General features: G+C 38.3%; 2 protein-coding genes across 3 annotated transcripts in view; one reads left to right on the plus strand and one right to left on the minus strand.

Annotated features, from left to right (window-relative positions):
* Positions 1-6,993, plus strand: part of CLBA1 (clathrin binding box of aftiphilin containing 1) — a 14,473-nt gene extending 7,480 nt beyond the window's left edge. Inside the window, exons 3-6 of the mRNA XM_026850096.1 lie at positions 1,441-1,589; positions 3,088-3,217; positions 4,484-4,597; positions 6,028-6,993. Of these exons, the coding sequence (XP_026705897.1) occupies positions 1,441-1,589; positions 3,088-3,217; positions 4,484-4,597; positions 6,028-6,195 (561 nt within the window). The 3' untranslated portion in view covers positions 6,196-6,993. The remainder of the gene's footprint in view (positions 1-1,440; positions 1,590-3,087; positions 3,218-4,483; positions 4,598-6,027) is intronic.
* A 4,952-nt stretch (positions 6,994-11,945) lies between these two features.
* Positions 11,946-26,012, minus strand: LOC113480595 (SERTA domain-containing protein 2-like). 2 transcript variants are annotated; one of them, XM_026849486.1, is made up of 3 exons: positions 25,429-26,012; positions 23,291-23,409; positions 11,946-15,344 (listed from the first exon to the last, which is right to left on the minus strand). In XM_026849486.1, the coding sequence occupies exon 3, from the start codon at positions 15,338-15,340 to the stop codon at positions 14,489-14,491; it is 852 nt and encodes a 283-aa protein (XP_026705287.1). In that variant the 5' UTR covers positions 15,341-15,344; positions 23,291-23,409; positions 25,429-26,012; the 3' UTR covers positions 11,946-14,488. The 2 variants fall into 2 exon arrangements, with proteins under 2 accessions (XP_026705287.1, XP_026705288.1); XM_026849487.1 differs by lacking the exon at positions 25,429-26,012 and adding an exon at positions 24,985-25,395.
* Positions 26,013-26,055: the final 43 nt, after the last annotated feature.

Raw genomic sequence — 26,055 nt, forward strand, 5'->3', positions numbered from 1 at the left:
CCCCCCCCCAACGCCAAGAGCAGCTGCCTGACTTTTCCTTGGCTCCTGTCCCATTTAGGTTTTGGTACCTGCTTGGAAATTATTTTTTTTTCCTTGACTATGATTCTCCATGTATGCTTCAGCAAGTGTGCTTTCATAGAATTATGCTTCTCAGGCATCTTTCTCCTCCATACAGTATCCCTGTTGCAAGTTAAGTCTACTGAAATAATTTACAAATTGATTTAAAGTATTATGACACTTTGGGCAAGATTCAAAAGATTTTACCCAGGAGTCTTTGAATGTCCCAGCAGTCGCCCTTCAGGACAGGCAGTTTAAAAGGACTTCAGGAGGGAGCAGAGTGGGGCACAAATTCTATTTCTAGAAGCATGCTCAGAAGTACAGAAGCCTTCTACCAGCTCCGTTGATTTTGCCCACTCATCATTAGATTAAATCTGTACTCTCAGTATTCACTGCACTTGTTGGAGTTCAGTATGATGAAACTATGGAAATATCTCCATTTATTTCAGCTGTTTGAATTATGATTAAATGAAGCTGTCAAAATATGGAGTCTCCATACTTAATGTTTTTCAGATTAAATTGTTGATTGCTAGGCAAAGAAAACAAACTGCATTTTCTGGTTCAAACTACGTTTTCTAGTTTTCACACAGCATTGCTGCTCCTGGATTGCAGCCCTTCTGCAGGGTGTTGAAGTCAATTAACTTGATTTAGAAAAGTGCAGTAATTCCTTCTTTGAAGGAATAAAAGGACAAAGCTTCTGGACCAGATGGCAAGATAACACCCCTTTAGGTTACGATGTAAATTATGCACTTTTTTCCTTGTATATGTATTTCTTAGTCTTCAGATAACCCTGTTACTTCCAGTAGGCCTGTTTGGGTCACTCCTGTGGTTATGTTCGTCCTCCAAACTTCCTTGTTACTGCTAGAGGAAGTAATATGTAAATCTGGCTCTGATTTTTAACATAGGCTGGAAAAAGTTTGGTGCAAGGAGATAGAGACATAATCACCCCAGCTTTTATGCAGACTTACACAGTGCAAGTATTGATTGCTAACTGTAGCATTTGGCTGAATTAGCTGTGCTTGAACACAAAGTTAGCAAAACAAGCTTTTGAGTGGATGTGTACATGAGTTTTGACCTGAACTGAATTAGCTGAGCAGAAGGAGTCTTGAGTGCTAATAGACAAACCAGTCTAATTTAGTAGCTGGGGAGCTAGCGACTAGAGTTAATCAGAAACTCTTGTACTCTTGCTTCTCCTCCTCTAATTCTAGGTAAATACTCAAAACACTGAACTATGGGCTTAGTCCCTCTGTGCCATTAATATTAATATAAATTTTTAAAACAATAATACAGTCTCTAGAAACATTGTAGTCTTTGTACTAGGTCCTTCATGAACTCTGGGGATGGCCTGTGTAACGTGTAATAAAACTGGTTTTTTTTTTCTAGGCAAACCACAGCTATGAGGATATATTTAAGTTGGGCTTTCCAGAAGTCTTTGTATCACAGTCCAGAGAGAGTGTAAGAAGCTTAGATCAAGTACTTGATACAAATAATGAAGATGTTGGGATTCCTGAATTTAAGAAGAAACAACTTTGGTAATGAGTTTACATATTTTTTTTAAAAAAAACTGTTGATCTAAAAGTTCCTCAGCAGTTAATGACACTGTGTATTTCATAATTTAAAAATCAGTGGTACTTGCAGTTAAACTTAAAAATATTGTTAATCACTGTGCTCTTCAGCATACAGCTTTTACCAATTTTGTATTGTGTTGTTAAAGGAAATGGACTGTGGTTTAGCCATTGGAAAACAAGGAAGGGAATATATCAAAATTACGAATTCCTGCTCAGGGTTTTTCCTGCTGTTGATGTGCTTTCTTATGACTAAGCCTCTGGAATGCCAGAACACCCAACAGGCAGCCTGCTCTTCCTGTTCGTTTGTCCTCTCTTTACAACACATCCAACTTATTTCTGCATCATCTGAGGCAGGAGGAGCATTGCTGCTGCTGCTTCTACTGACAACCCACTTTTCTTTTTTTTTTTTTTTTTTTCCTCCCAGGTGGTAACTACTTCTCATGTTTAACCAGATATGCTTCAGAATCTGTGGTGCATCTGGCTTCTTTCCTGGGGTTATGTTAATAGCAATTAGTATCACTAACTTAGCTTTCTCTTTAGACAGCTGGAATGCTTTTAGATTTGTTACATGGTTTTGAAGGATCAGCAGCTTCTGAGCAGTATTGTGGTTATTTTTGCATACATCTGAGGCTTTGTTTCTAGAAAGCTGGGTCAGACCATGCTTTAGAAATGTCATAAGAATCACAAGAAGTGTAGTTAAAACATTTAATGCAAGCATCCTTTCATCAGGCTCCTTACAAGTGCATTATATTTTGATCAGCCTCAGACTTGTGGACAACTGTGATTTATATATAAAAGGGACTGCAATATTATAGCAGAGTACCAACGACAGACAAAAACACCCTAAACTGCTGTGGTGAATAACTAAAATCAATGATAATTGCATCCTGTACCAAGCAAAAAGCAACTGGATTTATATAGGATGAATACAATGTAAGAACCCAAAGTGCTGCGTAGAGGGAACTCTTTAATTCTCACTGTTTCAGCAGCGTGTGCCTTGGGCTTGTTATATAGTATGTATGTGTACAGATCAGATGCAGGTCACCCACCTGAGCAGCAGGCTGCTGCAGTGGAGAAGCATGGCTGATAGGAAGGAGAAAGGTTTGAGAGACAGAAAATGCAAAGTGCGGAATTAATAGTGCTGAACTCTACCCATATTTCACAGAAGCAATTGAATAGTGCAAGCTGTTGGCATATAACAATCTCTGAAATATGCTTCTAATGCACTTCTTATCTGAGAAGCTCAAACATACAGTTCTGTTGACTTACTGTTTCCATTGTCTTGCAAGATTATTAGTACATTGGGTTGATAGTTTGAATGAATGTAGAAAGAGTTTTAAGATAAGTTGCTTTTTAGATCAAGGGAGGCTACTTACATGAGTGTATGTAGTGACAATAAGTTATAGATGTTCACTGGAGACTTTGTACACCTTCTAACCTCAAATTATGTTTTCTTTCCTAGCATTGATTCTGGAAACATATGGAGAACACTTAGAGACTTTGATAATACCCCCAGTTTAAGACATCCCTGGAGTAAATCTCATTGCCAAGAAAACCTCTTGAGTGTTCTTGGAATAGATGCAAATCAGAAGGTAATTGAACAACGGTTTGCTGGTATGCCAGCATAAACACTTGGTCACCAATCTGATTTTCTGTAAGCTACATGTGCAGATGTATGAGGAACTAGGTCTGGGTGAGTCAGAAGTTTTTTTTAGAGAGAGCCTTTAAAAATGATAAGTCTAGTGTTTTTTCATCGTTATGTGTAAGTAACTGTGAAATTGTGCAGGATTAAATTTTGATTGTCTTTACATTAAAGTCTCCACTCTGTAGTGCCCTCTTGTTAGGTGGTTCGTTCAGCTCCCGTATAAATGTGGAATTAGCTTTCAGATGTGTGTGCAGTAAGATGATTTTCTTTTTTGCTAAGAGTATGAGAAAATTGTTAGCCTCTAATATCTTTCCATTAAGTGAAAATCAGATTTGAATCAGAGAGGCTGTTAAAGTAATTACTGGATGTTTTTACTGTATAGGAACTGAAAGTGTGTTCCACTTCTCTTTTCCTCAGATTATTTGGTCTGTTTTTGCAAGGCTTGAGGGAGACTATGTTTTAAATTGAATTGAGACAAAACCAACAGTATTGAAAGATCTCAGATGTCTCTGTTTAATCTCTTGTTTTGAGAAGATAAAGGTATCAGAGGTCGTTTAGTATTCAACCTGGTTATTTAGTTAGGATGAATGAATCACATGTGGTTTTCAGAAGTAACTGTTTCAATTGATAATTTGATTGCTTAAGTATGGTGGGGGGGTACAGTGTTCAATTTTGATTTTATGGACATATTTCACCTTTAATGCAAGTTTATATACAAACAGAACAACCGTGTTGAAGGTGTAGGACCTGTTCTGCAGTTGAAAGTCACTTTTACAGAACTGACACTTAACAGGAGAGAATGGGAGACATTTCTCCAAAATAGCTGAACTCTTCTGTTCCTTTCTTGCCCATGGATACACTAGCATTAAATCAGTGCCCAGGCAGTTTAAAGTTATGTCATCACATCTTTTCTGTTACTGGAAAACTTCATTGCTTTTAACAATACTGATGAAAATGTATTTCTTAGCTATTTTCTGGTGTAGGTTAAGGCTAATTTTAATTGGAAATGGCTTTTTAAATTAATATAAGTCACAGTTAGATTCATGCGTGTAGAACTTGTTTTGGCATAAACCCGTTTTAATGCAGCGGACACATGGTAAATCAGGAAGTGAAATTTAGTGGATATTGTTATTTGAGGGAAACTTATCTTTAGGTTACATACTTTGAGATCAGATGGAAATTAGTAAAGAAAATGTAAATTATGTTTTATTAGGACTTTTTGGAGAGCCAGGATGATATTTTTGAGGAATCAAATGTTAAAGATAATGAGGACTTTGGATTTGATGGATTCAGTATTAATGACTGCAAAGCACTGATCCAGACTAAGGTAAGAATTGTTCTGAAAGTAAACACTTCAAAGAACCACGGAGTATATTCTACATGTTCTTCTGTGCTGTAGCCAGCTGTTCCAGCATGTCTCCTAACATAACTGGAGGTGAAGTTGTTCTTTTCCTCTTTGAAACCTATCTGACGGCTTTAGAAAAGGTACAGTATAATGTACCAAATGCGAAGCAACATAACTGGGGGATACTGAAATACAAGGTTGTTCATTACATAGGCTGGATTTTAGGCCAAATTACTTATTGGTTGAGAGAGCGCAGCGATATATAAAATGTAGTCAGGATGCTCTGATGATGGAGGAAGATTAGCGTGTCTATAGAAGGATCAGCACATCCATCACTGATGATTGTAACTTACTCCTAAAATACGTGGTAAGGGAAAGACCAGAGGCAAAGCTGGTAGAGGAGAAACTGCATTCAAACTTGTATTTCAGATATTTAGAATGATTCAGATTTGCGTTGTTCACTCGAGGAGAAAATAGGCCACTTAAGGTGGAAGGCAGAATTGATGTTAAAATTACAAGGATTTGGGAACATCACTGGTTTTAGGCTCTGTTACAAAATATACAGATAAATTAAATACTTTGTTGTTAGTGTGCTTATATCTTTGGTCAAATGGGCCTTAATAAGCTCTGTTTCTTGCTAAAGCAGTGGAAGTTGGAAGGAAAATTCCTCATTGCTTTAAAAAAAAAATCAGTTGCGTTCTGTTTTTAATAAAGTATTTTGGATGAATATTCTTAACCCAAGGTCCCTTTCTCAGCGAAGAATAAAATTTGAGCAACTGTTGTTGCTGTGGAGATGCATAGTTTGAGGAATGCTTTCATTGCTCTGTTTTAGTCTTTTTACTGCATTGGACGATGAAGATGTATAATCATTCCGGGAACCTTGTGCATAAGATATGTTAGGCTGGAGAATTCAGAAAGAAAACCCAAAGAGACTGTCCAGCTTACTACTTTATAATTCAGTTCTGCTTTTGTCAGTGGGTACATGGGGGTGGGATCACAGTAGCTGACACGTACTTGGAAATGTGTAAAATACAGAGACAGGATTTAGACAGAGTAATGGTTCGAGGTAGATGGAGTAAAAGTAAAAAGAATCATAATACAAAGTTAAGGTAAATGGACAGTGTTTTTCTGGAGTAGACTCTGAAGGGAAAAAACAAGCTCTGCAGCTTGATGTCTCAAAGTAAAGCTCATTAGGAAATGTATGTTGGCATTTCTAATTTTAAGTAAGTTAAATCCTGTAGTGGGATGTTTTCCATTTATCTTCTCAGTTATGTCCTTTTTTCTTATGATAATTTCATTTTTAAGAAAACTATATATTTTGTCTAATTTTTATAAAAAGTGATTAATTTTTTTTTTCATCCTACAGCAAGTTAACTTAAGTTGTTTGTTTTTGTTTTTTTTTTTTCACTCAGCTTTCTGTATCACCAGATTCTGGACATGGTCATCTTTTCACCTGTAACCTCTTTTTGAAAACCACATCACCAAATGGAAACATGCAATACATAACAATCCCAAAGAAGAAGCACATTTTTGCTGCACACAACCTAAAAATGAAATTTTTCAGTAGTGATATATGTTGAATGAAATGCACTTTTTTTTTTTTTCTTTTTTTGAACTGACTACAGTTCACCTTCATTTTGTTAACTGGCTTGGTACTATAGACTACATAATGTTCTTTAGGAAAGTGACATATTGCTATGTCAGGTACCTAAAGCCATGCTACTAGAAGATATTTATCCTAATTAGTTATGAAGTTAAAGGTATAATTTTGTCCTGCTAAATTCTGCTGCAGGGTCTCTTACAGTAAATCCAGCTGCAGTTGCACCTTAAAGATACACTGGTGGACTACTCTCCTGAACTACTGACCTTTCAGGCCTTTAATGCCTCTTTGATCAAAAACCTTGTTTCCCTGCCAAAATCTAAACACACCTCAGGTGTGTTGTAAACTGTGCCTTGTCACCATCTCTCCTCATATTTGGTCCAGTTTGGATCAGCTGAGATCTGTTACTTTGCCACTGCTGAACATGAGAGGAGCCTTCTACACCTGGTGGCTTTCACTGCAGTTTAGGAAAATAAAACTCTCTTAACTTCTGACAAAGCCTACTGTGGTGGCAGGGGTAGTGTCAGTGAAATGTTTTGTTTTGGCATTAGTTTCTAACTGAAATAAATCACCTCTCTGAAGCTGATTTTAACAGGACTTCTTGGATTCATTCAAGCTACCAAACACTTGTACCCCACACACCCGTGCTTGTTAAGGATTAACAGGGGTGTAGTTCAGGACTTGCACAATGCTGTAAATTGCTGCCCTCTTAAAATTTTATAGTAACTATTGACTATGTTGCCCTTCTTCCTTCATGTTTGAGTGCCAGAGGGGATGCACTTCACTATCATTCATATAATCCATGGTGCTTCCTTGCCAACTGCAACAGCTTCATTTATTCATTGGTAATAACTTTTATGCAAGTTACTAAACCCTTTACTGCTTTAGCCATTCTGAATATGAGAATTTTATATGGCTTTTTATTTTAAAGAGTTTCTAAGCACTGCAACTGATATTTTATGTGTTAAAAGCAGGGAAAAAACTTGGGATATTCTAAAACTACATCAGTTATTTAATTATGTGCCTTTTCTGTTCTTAGAATTAAGAATACTAAAAAGCACTGACAGACTCCAACCCTTAATCTAGTAAACTGTTCAGCAGTGAAATTACAGTTACAATGATTTATAACTTCAGCAGGGTTTATGGTACCTCAGTACTGTTAGCACAGGGTGAACTGTGTGTTGGTTACTCAGTAAATGGGAACAAGCCATTTGGACAAGTGCTGTTTGGAAGTGGCTCAGCAGCTTCCCTGGCCCTGCAGGGAGTTCTGCAGTGCCAGACTGAAAACTCCACGTGGATGCAAGAGCAGGGTTAACTTCTTCACTTAACACTGGATTTGAATCAATTTTCAGTTTCCCTGAAAGTAATAAGGACTGAAAGATAAGTCCTTCAGAACATTCGAACATGTATTACATAGATCACAGTCATACACTCACAAAAATTTGCCAATAAATGATAAAGGGATAGCTGAGGTTGGTTATGAAAATTATTGAAATCAATTATAAGAATAAAACCCCCTTTTAATGCTTTTGGACAAGCAGGGCCCTGCGAAGGGGCTCAAGGGGGCAATCTGTGGCATGTGTAGTACCAGAGGCCCTCTTTTCCTCCAGACGTGCCAGTTTGCTTTTGCTAACATTGGATTAATGTATCTAAGAATGCTTTGCACTGTTACCTCAGGAGGATAAATCCATCATCTTTCCCTCCTACTAGCAGGTTTTTACAGCCCTGTCCAAGGTACAGATTGGGGGGAAAAAAAAGAGGTTTCAGCCCTTTTTGACTCAGTGGGGAAAAAAAATATTGGTGCTCCTAAGGTGATGGGCTCCACTTTTCAGATTCTTCTTTTTTGGACACAGGCTTTGGGTCACCTGAGCCCTGACTGCCTGTAACCACAGGCTGCACAAGACAACCAAGAGACTTTTTGACACCTGTCTCCAGTCACATGAACAAGTTCCATCTCTTCGAAGACTATCAGCTTTAAAACTACAAAGTAATTCAATTCAGCTTCAAGGTTGTGGAGTCCTGGCAGCCCTCATCAGAATTTGGACACAATTCTGGGGTACTCACAAAGTTGCACTATTTTTCCTTACTGACGAGGGCACGTTCGGGGAGACAAATTCATTTTAGTCGACTGTTCGCAGGCATAGTGCATAGTTGAAAGTAGCCTTGCCTTTGCCTTCTGTTATCCTGGGAAACGAGGGGTGCCGGAAACCCCTCTGGTGTGTTCTGCACAAATAGTGGCTGTTCATTTCCTTTAGTCATTTCCTGGTTCCTGCCTGCCCCAGCAACCACTGCCCACCCGCTCCCGCTGCACTGGGGAGCAGCAGGTGCTACTTCTGTGAAAAGGGGGCACAGAGGAAATAAAACTTTGTATCTTGGTATGTTTTAAGATACAGATTTAATAACTTCTTAGTATTTCACAGCTGAGATTAGAACTGAGTTTTGATGAACTAAACATGTTACTGTACTCTCTGTTTGTGGAAAGCAAATAGACTTGTGACATTTGCTTAGGATTTTGAAAAGGTGAAAACTAAAGGTAAGAGTTTTAGACAGCAGAGGCAGTCAGAAATGCCTTTTTCTTCCACTGAGATTAGAGGGAAAATATACCCATTTTTAAAAGTTCAAGCCAGAAATGTAATTACTGAAATGTTTCCTTTGTGGAAGGAACACTGTAAATAGTTTTGAAAAAAAAAAAAAAAGCCTACATTGTAAAAGACTGAAAACATTTCAGTGCATATTCTGTTCAAAGCTACAACCTAAGTAAAATTTTAGGGAACTTATTCCAACACTCCTTAAAATTGAACGGAGTAGGAAGGCAAAGCTTTGTGAAGTTTTGTTTTAGAAACAGCATATTCCTAGGATTTGTAGACTTATTTTTAAAAGTCCAAAGAACATGTAGAATTTCATTAACAACAAAAACCCCAACCCTAGCATGACTTCTAAGTATACCATAAGCCCACCAGTGGTTAAACATATGCAGAAGACTTGGGAGTAAAATAAAAAAAAAAATATCTTGGGAAAGCTTGAAAGTTCCTTTCGAAGTGCAGGGTCATTACAGAATTTAAGAGTGCTCTGATCTTTTTAATAGTGAAGATCAGTTTTAATAATTCCCCCATTTTTAAACTGGATTTAACTTAAAAATCCAATTTTTTTAGTACTCCTACTCCAGTTAGGTTGGCAGAGGGAATTTGGCTAAAAATGAGCTGCATTCAAATTAATTGTTAACCCCCCCAAAGTCCCCTGTGGATCCGAGTTTAACTTGCCACATCCACTCCGGAGGAGTCAAAGAAAACAAAACCAACCCATGTAGCCAGCAGATGCAAGAGGCTCCCTTCAGTCACATCGGGCAGTTCTCCTTTCCTTCTACTGAAACAGGGGTGGAAGTCCCCAAAACTGCCATCCCACCACACAGCCTGGGTGCCAGTGCAGAGCCAGCCCAGCGCTCTGCTGGGAGAGAGGGGTCCTAATGAGGGAAAAATATATGGAAGGAAGTCGCAACACTTTTTTTCTTTTTTCAATCAAGGCAAGATTCCTGTGAATTCTGGGCAAATACCTAAATGCCAAAAATCTTCCAGGCTCCCTGAACCTCTGCTTTAATAATACATACTGTACAGACAGATTTCTGTATCTTAATAGCTTAACTCTTCTAATACTGGGTTTTAATGGCTCAAAATCAGTTTTGCAACTAATTGTATCTTCCTCACAGAACTAGTCGGGTTTTTTTGCTTTTGTACATTTTATTTTGTGTATTTTAGTCTTGCCTGAGCTGGAAAGTTACATCTTTTTAAGTCTCAGTTCCAGTATACAGGATACTGAGCTAGACAGCACTCCAGGTAGTACCTGCACCTCCCCATGTTTTAAGCCAGCACTGCACTGAGCTGTGCTGCTCAGCATACTTTTAAGTTCTAATCTTTCACTATGACAAATATTGATGAAAGCATATGAAACCCTACACCACCTTTAAAAGGTCTCACCATGACCTGAAATTAATATTTCAAAAGTATTTTTCTTAAAAGACTAAACTGCAGCGTATCTTTATAGGGCAGCATTTTCTCTTGCCAAACTTCAGGACCCATCAGTACAAGGAGGCCTGGAAGTATTGGTGCTGTCCCGCTCAGCAGTGCGGTCACAGGGTTAACATCATGATGGGAACCACCTCACAGCCAAAACCAGAGTTCTGCAAAAAAATTATTTCTAGATCTTTGCTTTTTATGCTGTGGTCAGCATGTTCCAAGACAAAAGGCAGGAGGAATTCCTGGTCTGTAAGTAGCAGGCAGTGCTGTCTCATCAGTAAAATGAAGTTCATTGCAGGAGTCAGGATCTTATTTTTGAGGTCCCCAACAGGAAGAGGATGGAAACCTTTAAACCTGAAGTCACTGGTGTAGTTTGTATCAGCATGGACTAGCAAACAACTTTCCCCTAGCACAGAGTGGCAGTATTTTTGCCCCAGACTGACAAGTATACAAGTCTGACCTGTGAACAAGTACGCGCATCGACACTTGTATCTGACACGCTTCAAAGCGCAGCAACCCCTGAAGCAACGCTTAAGAGCTGCGTGGGGAGGCTACGTAGGGCAGCTGGGACAAACACCAGAGGACGGCTCAGTGCTAACACACACGTCACCTATTCACAACAGGAATCCCCCACGCCACCAGCCAGAAAAAAATTTTTCTGTGGGCCATGCCACACGTTCTGTGGGAACAGGATGCACAAAGGGGATGCCGTGTTGTAGGAAAAGTCAAAACTTAGAGCTAACAGCTTAAACATTAATAATAGCTAGAGCAGACAAAGCTAGCAGCTTAAATATTAATAGCTGAAGTAGAGCAAGCCTACAGATCGTGGTGTATGAACTGTACCAACTGTACTACACCCCAGCTAACTACAGCATCGGCTGAAACCAACCTGGGAGGATGTGATATTGTTTAAGACAACGACCACTTAGCAACCGCTTAGTGACACAACAGCAAACAAATAAAACCAATAAAAAGCAAGACCCCAGACCTTAATACTATTTTTGGTCCAGAGTACCACATGAGGGGTGGGGAACTGAAGACTGTAAAGGTGTAATTGCCCAGGGATTTCTTTGTTCATGGTCACTCTGTGGAGGCACCCAGCTCAAGCTGTAGCATTATTAATCAAAAGTACTTTCATAAACAAAACCCATCTTTCAGATTATGTGGAAACCTAGAGTCGAACCCTGCTACGGCAGCTGGTGCGTGTAATTTCCGTAACAGCAAAGCTGTTAAGGCATTTAGTATTTCTGGGGAGAAGGTAAGGGGAAAAAGAAAAGAAACAAAGAGGGTAAAAAAGCAACCACCTAAGGAAAATGTTACAACTTCGTGAGCAAAAGATTAAATGAAGGGTGGCAAGGTACCATGTTTGTTTGTTTTGCTTTCAAAACAGTCAAACACTGAAGGCTTCAAAATATAAATGGTTAAACTGCAAAACTGTGGCTTTATTTCCAAACATACAATAAATAGGTCCACCACAACTAGCCTCTAACTTCATTTTACATGGAAGGATTTTAAAATTAGTTTGTGCATATTTAAAAATTAAACTTCCCTTTGCACATAATTCCATACATAACTGAACTGCATTACATACCAGCTTATGGTCTTGGCACTGTGATGCAAGCAACCAATTAGAAACAGAGCTCTGTAGCAAGCACTCGAGCAAAAACTGCATTTTGAATTGTTGATAAAATATCTACCAACAATTTAGTATTTTTCTGAAGTATACAAAAAAACCTTTAGCATGTAAACGCTGAAAAGCGAGTTATCTTCTCTTATGTTCCTGTAGGGGCTGCAAAGTAAGTGGATTTATTAAGTGTTCGCTATTTGCTACATGATACAATTTTCATACCAAAATATCTTTACTGCATAGTAACATTCCATATTTTCAAATGCAAAAAGAAATCAGATGCAGGCTTTATATTTTATCCCTCATCGCTGAATTTAAAGACATTTTTAACCACAACTCTGCTTCATCACAGTGCAGAAGGCCCTTAATATTTCAATGATTTATTCAGTCATATCTTTTAATACAAAAGTAGAGGCTGAGGAAAAGCCAGAGTAGTCTATACACAATGCACAATCTGTGTACATTCTGAAGCTGTACCTCTTCAAGAACTATTTATACACTCTTCAAACAAATCCCTTTATCCAGCAATTCAAAATACTTTAGATCAGAAGTTTTATATTAGAATCAATACATTATATGCATATAAATACATTTATACCCTTCGGTTGCTAAACAACCCAGATGGCTGCGAGGATGTGACCTGAACTGGTTCTCCATTGGTTTGGGATACCAAATTGTATCGGCAGCTAACTGTTAACCAAAATAGTCACAGTAAAAAAAAAAAAAAAAATTAAAAATGGAGACCTTTGCACAAGGTAGGTGTGCCACAGCATCAGTTAAGACTAGAAATATTAGGTGACACCATGGCCCCTGCAATAAGGCCAAGATTTCAACATTTGTGAGATGCAACACACAGGCAACATTTTTTTCCTCTGCCGATGTCCCGTTCATGAAAAGTCTCAGCAGAACAAAAAACAAACAAACAAAAAAAAAAACCCCACACCCCAAAAAACCAACAAACCAAAGCAAAGCTTTTACAACTGCAAATTTTCTTACAAGACAGGTGCTGCAGCTTTCAACAACAAAGTAAAAGTTTTATAATTAAAAAATAAAAAACACAACCCGAAAACTAATGTGCAAGTGTGTAGTTCAGAAGACAATAGCAAGGATCAATACAGACCTCAGTTCAAGCTGAAACACAGTATCCAAACTGTCTCACGGAAAAATAGTTCTCACTGCAAATCCCATCTTCAGCTCATGAGTGCGCTTATACGTACTTATATACACACCTGCCACGCGCACGCACCCCTCCTTCCCCCGCACAATCTGTGGCAGCAGCAGCGACCACCACGAAGCCTCCGAAGCCCCCCAGGCCCCAGCCCGGGCGCTGCAGCTGAGTTGTCGCAGACCCCGAGCTCTCAGGGCAGAGCTGCACCACGGCGCTCTGGCAGCAGCACTGAGGCACCACAGAGCAGTGAGTATTTCAGGAGTATTCAAAGCAGTAAGCACTGATGTAGTAAGAAGCGTTCTCAACTTTGTTTCTGAAAGGATACAGAAATGTTGACTCTCTTGAGTATCCTCCAAAGGTGCTAGAAGTTTTAAGTTTGAAGCGTTTCTTTCCACAATGCCAGGTATACAAATGCGTATCTTTTTAAATAATATTGCACATAAAAATCATCTTAAACTTTGTAGTGAAAGCAGGGTTGAGGGACAGTGTTTTCCAAAACAGATTAAAAAGCTACCTGTACATAGTAAGTTTTAATTTAAAGAACGCCAAGATTACTCAAAATCTAAGCACGTAATACTGACAGAAAAAATGTTAAATTGCACAATCTACATATAAATTACATTTGTAAATACTTAAAAGTTTTTAAACATTGAATACCCTTGATTTCACAAATCAGCTAGGTCACTGTCAAAGGATCAGCTTAATGAGTTAGAAGTACTTTCCCCCAGAAAAAAATAGAAACAAAAAGATCTGCAGTCTTAGACGAAGCACTGGAAAGAGTTAAAGCATTTCAGCTCAGAGGTAGTGCTAAACACATCCAACTAGAAGTCCATTATATTTGAACTATGATGAAGTAACATAGTAAAATGTAGAAAGACTATAAAATTTACAAAAATAAATAGTTCTGAATGCTTTAGAAAATGCAAGAGACTTCGTTGATAAGTGTCTTAATCTGCTTTTCTGATCAAAAGAAAGCAAAGTGTGTCTCATTTTTAAAATATACCCATCTCTAGTAATGCGTCTGCAATCCACACAATCCAACTACGCAACTTGACGTATGCCAACCTGGCATAGACTCTGATATTAAAAATAAAGTGGAGGCTTTGTAAAAGATCATCTTATATGAAATTTGTTTTGCATGTAAATTCTTCTGACAAATTAAAAATTGCACATTAAAAAGTTTATTGAAAGAGGCATGAGGGGTGATAAGGGTATGTGCCTATTGTTCCACATACACCCTGGAAGGAAAAGATGATTGCACAGTTCTGATAAATAAATATTTCTTTTTTAAAAAAAAATCTGCCACTTTTTTTGGTTTATAGGTTTTGGAATTATTTAGAAAATCCCACTACGAACAAATTATTTTTAAGTTTGTGTTTTAAAGAATTCTTTACAACTTTTCCAGTGGCTTTTATCCTGAAACCAAACTGAAGTGGCAGTTAAAAAGTATCTTTGGGTAAAACAAGTATCAGGATCCAACAAGAATTTCCATGATGTGGTCCAACTCACTCAGATCCGTTCTACATATCTGAATGTTGCTTGCTGAAGAAGAATTACAAGATGGAAAGGTTTTCAACGGTTCTTCTGTAGCAAGAGATGGTGGTCTGGGCGGCATTAGCGGAGGGCAACAAAAGTCCGAATCGTACATTGACGTGTCGATATCTTCAAAAATGTCATCTATTGCCAAATCCTTCAAGTAACTAGTTGAATTTGAAATCTCAAAGGAACCGAACACACATTCAGCTCCCTTCAAATCCTGCCTATCATCTTCTAGTTTTAGACCGGTATTTTCTGGAAACTTTGGCTGGTCATCTCCAGTTGGAACCAGACAAGTAGGCGGGCTTATATCTTCTACAAAGTCTAAATCCTTCAGAATAGATGAAATAGCAGATGACATATCATCATCTGAAACTATCAGCAGGCTATTTTCAATTGGGTCTTCTACAGACCTCAAGTCGCAACAGTTAGACTCTTGCTGACTAATACCTGAAGGCAACTGAAGAGAAATCCCAGATGACTCCATCCCTGTGTAGCTGTGAGAACTAGGAGTAATGCCAGGGCAGACATTAATTGGCTGCTGATTACTCTCTTGTCTCATTTCCTCTTGGATTTGCCGAACCGTGTTGGCTATGAGGACAGAGCGGTGCAAGTTCGGTTCCACCAGCATTTTGTATGTCTGTAACTTGGTGAGGCACATATTGAGCACCAACTGCCTCTTAAGTGGGTATGGCAGATTTCGACTGGAATCAAAGGCACTCGAGAGACCAGCCATGTTCTCCTCATAGTCACTCAGCTTGCGTTTTAGACCTCTCCCCAACATGAACCTGAAAAGAGAGAAATGATGAATTACCCTTGGGCAAGACTATCACTTCTGCTGCAAGATCTCAACAGACACTTTTGAAAAGCTTGTAGCATACAATGCATTGGTCAACTTTAGTGCCATAGAACACTGGAAGGTAGGATAAAATCCTACACAAGACACTACTTTCATTGAGAAGATGCACTTTCCAGCTCTAATGTTTCACAACATTTTTAAAACAGAAAACATAAAATAATTATAGTAACTGTTTTTTTTTAAAATGCCTATATACTTTTAAGCTTTGAAGGTTTGCTTTCAACTTTTAGAATATGAATTTATTTTAAATCTTTAATAGGTGAGCTTTTTAGCCTCTTATCCCTTTAAATTCTATAGCACATAATAATTTATTGAGAAATATGAATGTCCACAAGAAATAGATGCTTATACTAAGGACTGTAATAGCTATACAGGATATTCCAACATTTTCATTTTAACATTTACGCCTAGGTACAGCAGGTGAGATTTTAAAGCTAGTTTCAGCACCCATTTTTATTTCATTAAGGTATTCTTAATGCCTTTCTCAGTCTCTCTGAGAACTCAGAACTAGTATCTCTCCCTCTTATTTGGTGATTTAAAAGTTGGTTTACTACAGTTGAACCACCCAGCAAGACCAACAAAGGGCCTCCCATGGGACCCTTAAATCCATTCCATAGCTTAGTAGTTTAGCTAAATGGTGGGAGGACATTCAGCCAGGTCACAGAGCTCACAGAATGATGATCGGTATTCATGGCTGCTGGTTCACAACCTGCTATGGACTTAACACTAAGGACATCCAGCAGAAGGCTATCAAATGGCATTTTAAGAGTGACCAGTTTCAGTAAATAGCTGAAAGAAAAGAAACAGAATTTAGTTGCTTTCAGTCTGCTTTGTGTGCTTCTCCATTGAAATATGGTAGGTCTAGAACACTGTGGTACAAAGAACAGTATGCACGCACCCCTCAGCTACACGTGATTCAAACAAATAGATGCTTGGATACTTTGCAATTACCATTCAAAATATAAAGTGTTTTATTAGGGACAACAAGCACTCTGTAATCACTTGTATAAGCACAGAAAAGGAATATACCATGCACAGGAAACACTGGGAGAATCTTGATTACACACATCTTGACGTGTCCATGGAATGCAGACACCTCACTCCCAAACAATTAAAAAAAAAAAAAAAAGGTGGCAGATAAAGGGCAGATCCTTCACACACAATGATCCAGGCCCTGCATGCTGCAGAGGGCCTCCCAACTTCCTTTTCATGTGAGCACTAGATACTGCCAGCAATAGCTCAGCTGATTGCCGCAGCTGCCAGCTGCTAGCCTGTTGCTAGACTTTTGGGGACAAGGAGAAGGCAGAAGGATAAAGCCTCTTTTACTTTTGGGATTTCTCCAGATTTGCAGGAAGCACTGCAGGGCTCCATGACTACATTCATCTGCCTAGACAAGACTGTCGGAGAATTCAGCTCCTCTGGAGGAACAGAAAGTAAGCAAGCAGTGCATACTTCTCAGTAAGACACATGAAAAAAACAGACAGTTGCTGTAGCAGTTCAGGTTTAAGGCTTTTTGATCATACCCACTTTTTTTTTTTTTAGGGACATACCTGGATGAAATTAAGTTTGTCATAAGAATGCATTTTACATAACAGGTAGTAGTTTGGCCCATAGTTCAGTTTACTAACACGTTCACTGTTAAGACAACAAAAAACTTTAACTACTTGTAATTTTACAATTGCTGCTATTTTTTAAACTTTGGAAGTCTCTTTTACACCAAAGTTTTCTGCTAAACTGCCACAGCACCAGCTGAATTCTGTAAGACATAAGGTGTCTGGATGTGGTGTGCCTGTTCACCTAGGGGATCATCCCACACTGAACAGGTATCACTCCCCCGTTCCAGCATCCCATTTACAGCAAATAGAACCAGATAATACTGAGCACTCAATTACAAACAAAAGTCAGAAGAAATCTGGATACAAAGTTCAGGTACCAAATGTAATAATAGAAACTATTGGGGGGGGGGGCTCTGTGTGTGTGTGGCATGCTCGGTCAAACTATCAACAACACTGTCAGCAACCGATAATATCAGACACAATCTATGGGAAATCATGGTTATACAGGACTTTACAGTAAAACTGTTGCTAAATATACCACCTCGTAACATACCATGAACAATTAGTGTCTACAAACCATAGGAAACTCACAATAAAATTATTAGCTCTCTATTTTAAGTAGCATTTAAATGTTGTGTACTACCTAAGGCATTAACCCATAGCATTACTATAAAGAATAAAAATATACCTCAAAATGGCTATTATTCACTAAAGACCACCCTTCCCTTACACTGCACACTAATTTGGGTTTTTTTTCTTTTTCTTCTCTCTGCTAATTAAAGCAGACCAAAACTCACACTCAAAAAGGAACAAAATTAAGACCATAGACAGAACAGTAATTCTCCCATTTTATACATTCAGAATGCTTGGTTTTGACAATTTGCTGGTTTTAATGTATTTTAAAATATATGTTTAGACTTTGTTAGACACACAGGAAATACTAGACTTATCTATTTGAATTACATTAAATTATTTAAATTTCTGACATCTCAAAAACATGCTAGTATTTATATTCTGTAAGGAAGCTCAAAGAGCAAACTATCATATGTGAGGATATATAATTTCACAAAATCTTAAGCGAAGCATTTTTAAATTCATATAGTCTAAGCAGACTAAATATTTCATGCTCATATATGCAGACACCCTCCTTTACATTTCTCAAATTTCCTTCATAAAATTTGTCCCAGAGCATTCTCAAACTACGTAACAAAGCTTGAGCATGACAGCACTCCGAACTATAAAAATGAAGTGCAAGAAACATTATTTGCTCCAACTTCAAATGTTTCTACTTAACAGACTCTCTAGATGTCAAAGATTTTTCTTTTTAAAAATACACAAACATAGTCCTAACATGTTTTAGAAATTTTGCCTGTTTAGTGTGATTTTTGCTTAATTGCAAGGATCCCTAAATCTCCCTCCAGGAGCTAAATGACTTCAGAGGTTACATAAAAATCTGAAAAAGCTAATGAAAACCAGAGTACCACTGGTATAGTGGATTTAAAAATGACTAGTGTCATGGTTGCTACAGGAGACATTTAATTTTAGTTCTTGTCAAACACACTCAGCTGCTGACCTACAAAAGATACAAAGCCCCTTTGTTACCAGCTAATCTACATTTTATCAGGCCTTTTGCTTTACTTGCTAGCACAAGAATTTCTGACAGGGTCATATCCTTAACAAACTACTCCATAGTTTCCAAGTAACTCGTCCTCTTGTAGCACTGCATATTAATGCAGACATCCCAAACCCAAAATTCACACCAGTCCAATGCTCTCTTTTGATATTACTTTGAGATATAAGATGTTGATCCTATTGTTTAATTATGCAGTGCTGTCCACACTTCAGTTTTTGGTACTAAGGAAAACAAACAGTAGTCCACCCAAAAATCCACACTACCACGCCCAGACAGTCCCATGTCATGGAGTGACGGCCACACAGCTGTCAGCCCTTTCCATCAGCTGACAGCATGGCACAGCCTGTTTGAAGAAGCACAAGTTGGGCATATTAAAACACAAAGAGTGTCTAGAGACTGCACTCCCCTTAGTCCAGCCTAGCTCCAGAACATACTCACATCTCAAAAAAATGGATCAAGTAACAGGACTTTGGAATGTGCCAATCTGATAACTCTATAATTTGTAAGTAAATAAACTGAAAAATTTAAAAAAAATTAAAGTTTATGCCAACTTCAACTGAGGCCTGTACAGTTGTTCAATAAGAAAAGAGAAACAGCTGTGAGTCACCCTTCTCTTGAACTAAGAAAAAGTTCAACAACCAAATTTTTTGGAGTTCAGATGCTCTATTTTAGAATCTTTTGTCATGAAAAAAACCCAGAACAATAAGCAACACCACTTCTCAATATTTTTTTTCTGGCATTTTCTCATCTTCTCTCATTATACTAATGCAAACTGAGCCATGAGCTATTTATGGCAGAATGATTTTTTAATTAGAATTATTCTGCAGATAAAGGGAAGCAAAGTGAACTCAATGTTTTGCCGTGCCAGACTCTCCATCCATGTCACTGAACTACAAAGGAGTCTGTACATAGAAATTCTGTCCCTGACTGCTTGTTTCTCAGTTCCTTCCAGTTCCATGGAGGACATTTCATAGAAACTCCTCCCTGCTAAGATGGGAAGAAGCATCCATGAACTGTAATCCTACACCATACCAGGGTTTGAAAAAACTTGGAGGGAAGAGGCACGTCCCTGGTTGGCAAATCCACACATAATACTAAACAAACAGGCCTGGTCAGAGAGTGCAGCTACTCAGAAGGAACATTCCAGGCTACCAAGAAAAATTCACGTTGCGATGTGTTGTGGACAATACAGGACTCGTGCCACCATTTCAGAAGAAAAACACAGCTCCATCTGTCACAGGGTCTGATAGTGCAGTGCAGCTGCCACTGACACATGGTTAGGAAGTACAGCTGGAAACAGTCACAAAGAAAAATGCAGCATGTGAAAACCCTCAATTACTTCTATCTGGGCAAACTACTTCTTAATTTCCTCTTCCTCACCTTCCAAAAAAGGTTTCAAGAGCAAGTTAAACAATGTTTAGAACTCAGAACTGCACAGAGCTTTAATTTTCAGCAGAGAAAAACTTCAAAAAACATGAGTATATAAAACATGACTGCCACAGTTAGTATTGTCCGAACAAGAACTTTTCATGCACAAAACAAGCACTATAGTCAACTACACAAGAGTTATTCATTTACCATTAAAGAATATGTTTAAATAGCAAGACCACCAATAAAGTACTTGGCCTGCACTATGCAGGTCAAAATAATTTCATTGACAGTGGTCCCTTCTGGCTTTTCTTTTTAAATTCAGACTTGCTTTATCCTTTTCCTACAGCCAGTGTTGTATTTTTCAGCCTAAGACTGTCCCAAAGTGAAAAAGTACTTCTTCTCATAGGACAGAAATATCAGATTGAACAGGTGTGAGGACCTCATGAGTGAAAGCTGCCTGTCTAGTTTTCAGTAATGCAACTTAATTATTAAAATAAAAATTAGGGACTCCTTGCTATTGTAATTTGGGTAACTCCCTTTCAAAGTCTTCTTTGGCTCATAACTGTAGGAAGCACGTAACAGTAAAAACAGACAGAAGCTTCTCTGGATTGTAAACTTGTGTTAGTGATGGACCGAATCTGATTGATAACCTGATTTCCTCTCTCCTCTCTTCCATGGACACACATTTCACAAGCACAGATCTATCTGCAGAAAGTGTGAAGGAAGACAAACATCCCTACAGTTATGGGTATTTCCCAGAATTATTTGATGTATGCCATATACTATTTTAAATGATGATTCTTCCCCTATCTGACATATGTTTTAATTAAAACTATTAATGAAGTTGTGTGGTCTAAGTGGTGGACTGGCTCTTGACTAGTATTCCATGTTTAAGAAGCTGCACAAGAAAAAGGTAAGGCTGAAGGTACAGTTAACAGACACAGTGCAAATCCTTTCTCCCATCTGGACTTAACACTGATCACTTAAACATGATTTACGTAACACAGTAAGCTGTCAGACTACACAGAACACTGTATCTGATCTGGTGTCCTCAGCAAGTGTTGGAGATCCCCGTAACATCACATCTTGGCTGTTAGCAAAAATTAAGAGGAAGTGAGGGAAGGAGGATTAAATACCTTAGAAAGCATGGAAGTAAAAAGTAATTTGGACCTGAAGACACTTTAAAATAAACAAAAATGCATTTAAGTCCATTGCCTCCCCACCCCCGCCCCAGTTTAGCCAAGATGAGTAACTGTTGGGGAAGGCACAAGTGGCTAAAAGTGTGCACACAGGGAGGAGCACAGTCCTACCAGCTTACTCCCATACCTAAACTGCTATGTAACAACTTCTTTACAGGAGTGAGAAATGACCAAAAAACAGCTGCTCAAAGAAGGCAGAATTAATGCCAACATTTTGGTGACCAAATCCTGACCTATAATACACCTAAGTCTGCTGCTACTAAAGCAACTGGAACACAGAACCAAGATATGCTACTGTTCAGACTTAAAAAAAAAAAAAAAAATCAAGCACCACCCACCCCCACAAACCAACCCCAAAACCACACAGGGAAAAAAAAACCCTATGGATGTACCTAACATCCTTTCGTGCATTTTGAAAATAAGAGTAGGCTGAATAGTATTCATTAAGTAAAGGAAAGGAATGAGAGGAAGACTGAGCCTAGCACAGAATTAGTCTGGAATTCATAACGTTCCCACTGTCACTTCACTATTTGTGGAAGTAGAGAATAAATACGTATCATACACTAGTATTTTAGGAGCTGAAATGGTGTTTACAAAGCACTTAGAACTAACTTTTAAATCAAGGTGAAACTTCCATATCCCCACACAAAACCTGTTAATGTTATGTCTAACAGGATCTGAAAATTTCCTGCTCTTAAAAGGACATTTTCCTAAGTTCCTTACTCCCATTTTACTTCATAAAGCACTGGTAAGAGCTTTGCTCTACAAACTACCACAGCTAAACTTTAGCGCATAGCATTTTACTCTGGAGAAGAAACTCCTTTGTTAGGATGTGTACCTTCCACAAGCTAAAACAAGTGGATCTGGGCTGTTTACAACAGTAAATGAACCATATTCTCAGCACCTGACATCTATCACCAGACACTAATACAGAAAGCTGCTGAGGCAGTAACAGTGTTGAATAGAGAAAAACTTCCATCCTTAAAAGAAAACAAACTAAACCACTATCACTTTTCTCCTTCCTCTACCCCTCTACACTTGTATATTTCGTTCCACATTCACAAATAAAAGCTCACAGGTGTCTATTTTTAATGAAAGTGTGCTTAGCAGATTTTTTTTTTTTTTTTTAGCAGAAGGGCCTAGAATCATTTGAACTAAGGATCAATAGTAGTTACCAAAAGCTAACACGTGGGCAAGAGTTACTAAATCTAGAAACTCCTATAGTAAAACTATGTTCTCATTTAATTACAGTTTAAAGGCATCCAAACAAGAACAAACCACCACTGTTTCACCAAAGTATCTCACTGGAGAGACAAATGATCATTAGAACTACAAATGTGATGACATATCTCTTCACAGCTTGTTCTTATCAACGGAACAGTTCTCAATCCATTTTCTTTATGGTATCTATTTACTTCAAATACAGAGATACTGGATGTATTCACCTACCTAACACTGACATGTATTTTAGAGTTACAGTGATCTAAATAAAGATCCATTAATAACAAAAGTCATAGCTTATTACCTATATCGAATCAGCATACCCATACTTTAACAGAAAAAACAGACCATTAACAGTAAAAACAACCAAGGGAAAAAAAAAGTTATCTTTTGCCAATAGAGGATCATGCCTTTACTCTAGCTCTCTGCATGGGATATTTAAGTAAGTAATTTTCAATAACAAAATCAGAAATCACTTTAAATCTTCTCTTGCAAAGTAGCACACAACAACTTTTTTTCACTAACTGAAGTGCCTTCTCCTCACAAGACAAGACTGTAACACAATTTCAGCAGCTGAACAGTGGACCTCACTATAAGATCGAGGCCTTAGTTAACAAAATTCCAAGAAATGTGAATTAAGGCAATATTAAATTCTCTGTTAAATTATAACACTTGCTCATTTTATAGGAAAAAAAAAAGTAACGACAATGCAGAACATTCAGAGAGCTTATTATACTGTTCAGTAAGCCTAAAGCACTTCATTTTATATAGCCCATTTTTAAAAATAATTTTTCAGTTTACCATTCTAACCCACAAAAGTAACACCTACAGCTCATTATAAGAGCATGCGCTATGCACGTAAGGTATGATTTCATAAAAACATACAAGTAGTTACCCTTAGAAAACAGAAAGGAGTTCAGGCAGGAAGATTCCAGATTTTGCATAAAGTGTGGTCATCCAAGAGTCTTGAGCTATTCAAGAGGCCAAGCCATCCACCGAGGTAGGATGATGTGACTTGAGGAGAAAAACAAAACAGAGTATTTCATTACTATGTGGGGTTTTCTTTAACCAGAAGCATTAAGCACACAATTCAATACAACTTTAAGTGATTTGTGCTAAATCCTCCTGAAACAGTTAAACCGAATAATAAAAACTGAAGTTCATGAATACACTGAAGTAAGAGGACCTACTAGTTCCACCTATGAATGCATAAACCGTGGAAGTTATCTTTCAGAAATGACTACTGCAGAATAGAATGTTGATCCTCTAAGCGATAGGCTTTAGGATAGAACTTGCATTGATACTTCTCCAGGTTACTGAACGCTGATTTACAGTTGTAATCACCTCACAAATCACATATCAGGAGAGACAATACCATGAACTGTAAAGAAGTACATTTCAGAATCATCCCCTAACAGTTTTAGGCTGCAAAAGGAGTTAGCTTTTTATTAAATTCCCCAGCTTTCCTCATTTTCAGTATACACAAAACCAGTCTGAAGAGACAGCTGGTAGGATGTCCTATGACTGCATATAATATTCAGTGTGGCACCATTTTTATCAAAACCTTGATAAAACAACATCTGCAATTTGGCAAGAGACCACATGGATTAAATCGTGGATTAGATCAAGGCACTGGAAACTCTGGGAAATGTGGAAAGGCTGAAGTGACAGTAAACTACGGACTAGGCTAGGAGACATGGAGGGAATTGCACGATCCATGCTCTTGAGGTCTCAACTCTACCTGAAGAATCAAAGTTTTTTAATTCCAAGAGTTAAAGCCCTTATACATGCTAACAGCCTACTGTCTCGACTGTATTTAACATTAACATGTTTGTGTACAATATACATACACAGAGACACCTGTCTGACTACTACAGCAAACCAAATACTTCACAAATATACCACAAGAGCAAGGATTAGTACTTATCCAGATAAATACAGCCCTTCACCATCGAGGATCAAGAGTTCATGTGCTATTTTACAAATCTTAAAATAATACATAGTGAAAGGCAGTCTTATATGTGGACAGACGGACAAGTAAACTAATACAGTTCATCCTACATAGCAACTCATAGCCTGATGCTAGCAAAGGGCTCCTCCGTTTACAGAATCTTGGAACTGTAAAGATGCAGTAAACCAGCAGTAAAATGCCTATCACCTAAGAACGAAAAATCTAACCCACATAAACATATTAGTATTTCCTTCCTCCTCTAGAAGCTGACTTATTTCCTATCATAAGGGGATCCATGCTATTTGTGAATAAATGAAAAGCAAGCAAACAGACAAATGAAGATTTATAACCTATTGGCTTTGAAACAGCAGGTCTTCAGGACACTGTTGAGGTTTATAACAGTGTACACCTCCCCCTGTGACCTAACATGTACATTAACTGCATTTTCTATACAATGAATATAAAAGAATATTTTTGAATGTGACCTTTTTTTTTTAGTGTTAAAAGAATCCTAAAAAAAGCTAAGAAGTGTACTGAAATATGTTGAGGAGTTTGACTTCAGCACCTTATTAAAAAAAAAAAAGCTAAAGACATTCGATAAAAAATTAACACTCTTAATCGTACTTTGTAAGTCCAACCTTTTGCTATAAGAAGCTGAGGTTCAAGAAGTTATCTAATTTAATTCCTGTATTATGTACTTTAAAGGACTCCTGCAAAATTAACTGTGGAGGTTATGATTTTTCCCCCATATGATTTTACACTGGGACGAATGTCGGTAAGAAGTACAGGGGTAAGGTTACTAGGTTTAGTTTTTACAATCTGTTAAAAAAACCCCAACCCACACTACAGAAGACACAGTAGCTGAAAATCAATTACAAGTCCAGCAGATTATTTTTTTCTTTCATTTTCTCTGTCTTCCCTCGCAGTTTCCTAGTACCTGTTTAGGGGCCACTTTAGAAATTTGAAATTAGAGCATTCATTTCGATGTTAATGGTATTTTCCATATTGTAGTTAACTGCCTGAACTGAAGAATCTCATCTGAAGCAAAAACGAAGTAGCGAAGTACTGTACAGGGCTCCTACCTCTGTTTTTGGAAATGAACTGTTCCAACATAGTTTGAAAGATTCCAAGCCTATCTAGGGCAGAAATTATTAACTGCATCGATCAGATGAATTTACGAGACGCACAGAAGAGACCAGGCTCATGCTTCTTTCTCCAGCCTTACCCACCTACTTGTGGTTCAGGCTAACATACACGTTTATTGAGGAAAACAAAACCTGCTATTAAAAATGTAACTGCAGCAAATACCCAAGCCGTAACTCTCAAGAGGCAGCGATCAGGAGTGGCAGAATTAAAAAGCTGCGATTCACTGAAAGCCTCTTTCCTGCCACCCTCCCCGCAGCCACTCCTGCGAGAGCACAAGTACTAATAAAGCCCAAGGGAGCCTGCCACCATTTGGCCTTTGTGGAAGGAGACTAGTTGGTACTTCCTGCAGGCGGCCGCCCGCGCCCCCCCCGCAGCAGCGGGCAGCAGTAACCAGAGACAACCTTGGGCTTCCCGAGCTGCGAAAAGTTACACTCCTCCCCCTTCCTCCTCCCCAGCTTACCAGAGACCCCGGCCGAGCTAATTATAACTGCGCTAACAACTTCCACCGCAGTCCCCGCTCCTGACGCCCTGCTCGCCGGCCTCCCCAGCCCCGGCCGCGCTCC

Source organism: Athene cunicularia, assembly GCF_003259725.1.
Source record: "Athene cunicularia isolate RWA chromosome 5 unlocalized genomic scaffold, athCun1 chr5_part1, whole genome shotgun sequence".
In the NCBI taxonomy this organism is placed as follows: domain Eukaryota; kingdom Metazoa; phylum Chordata; class Aves; order Strigiformes; family Strigidae; genus Athene; species Athene cunicularia.